The sequence below is a fragment of the Loa loa genome (assembly GCF_000183805.2).
Source record: "Loa loa unplaced genomic scaffold supercont3.233, whole genome shotgun sequence".
Taxonomy (NCBI): Eukaryota; Metazoa; Nematoda; class Chromadorea; order Rhabditida; family Onchocercidae; genus Loa; species Loa loa.
In genome coordinates this window covers 52,495-53,762 of record NW_018108413.1, presented here as the reverse complement: position 1 = coordinate 53,762, position 1,268 = coordinate 52,495, and the positions used below count along the sequence as shown (strand labels likewise).

The 1,268-nt window shown below is 34.5% G+C and overlaps 1 protein-coding gene across 1 annotated transcript in view; it reads left to right on the top strand.

The window, feature by feature from the left end:
• Positions 1-521: 521 nt before the first annotated feature.
• The window catches only part of LOAG_15764 (hypothetical protein), a gene marked incomplete at its 3' end in the record, with an annotated part of 2,062 nt that continues 1,315 nt past the window's right edge, over positions 522-1,268 (top strand). The window contains exons 1-2 of the mRNA XM_020448968.1: positions 522-596; positions 696-1,154. Coding sequence (XP_020300923.1) covers positions 540-596; positions 696-1,154 — 516 coding nt within the window. The 5' untranslated portion in view covers positions 522-539. The remainder of the gene's footprint in view (positions 597-695; positions 1,155-1,268) is intronic.

Here is a 1,268-nt window from a genome sequence, read left to right as displayed (position 1 = left end):
ATGAAACAAATTGAACAGAAAATTTTGCAACTGCTTGCACAAATTAATTTTTACAATGCAATATAACAATTAAAATAAAACTATTCAGTCTAAAAGATTAAACAGCACTACTACAATTACATTATTACACGTGGACATAGATTATCAATACTATTATCAATAGATAGTTTGCCACTCCCATATGGAAAAATATTTATACAGACGATATTGGAACAATGCCTAACAGAAGAAGCGACTGTCGTTTGTGTCAAATTCTCTTCCGCGATTTTCATTATTTTTCTCCACGCTTTTGACCGATTTGCAGCGTGAATAACTTATGCTTATCGTTTGAGTGAGAAACGCAATTATATTATATTAGCAACAAATCGAAACCTTTAGTTTTTTCAGTGTTAATATATTTGGGAAAACATTTACCGGAAGAAAATTTTCCATTGCGTAAGTGGCAAACAGCAGGCGGTTTTATTTCTTATAAGTAACCATTTATTGCATTGGTAAACTTGAATATTCTTCAGATTAAACAAGAAATTACTCATATCAATATGCATTCCTTTTATTTTGTCGTCGTCTTCGTCAAACTGAGCAGCATTCAAACTACAGTAAGTTCATTTAAAGTTAGAAATACAATACAGCACTACAGGAAATTGAAGATTTCAAATTTTCAACACAGTGAGATTGATAACTTCATACAATTTGAGGAGGCGCAAACAGAACAAACAAAACCGCTAGATTTGTCAGTGCAGGGATTGAATGACCAACAAATGGAACCATTGCGGTTATTAGCCGAAGTGGCTGATAAAATGCCGAAAGTCGAAGTAGCTGTCAAAAATACAGATGAATCTGACAGTCAAAATTTAACAATCAAGATGAAGCTAACAGTCAAAGAAAAGACCGTTAAACGAAAAATTAGGGAGGAACTCATAGGAAAGAAACCGAAAACGAAGAAATCGCAGTGTATTATATGCCAAGAGAAGGTAACACATATGCAAAGGCATATGAGAATTCATGCTGGTAAGAAGCCTTGCAGTTGTCCAATATGCAAGAGAAGTTTCTCTCAACCACACCATGTGAAAAATCATATGAGAACTCATACTGGTGAGAAGCCGTACAGTTGTCCAAAATGCGATAAAAGTTTCTCTCAATCATCCAATATGAAGGTCCATATGAAAACTCATGACAGTAAGAAGCCGTACGGTTGTCTCAGATGCACCAAAAGCTTTTCTCATTTATCAGCTATGGAAAATCATATGAGAACTCATACCAATGAAAGG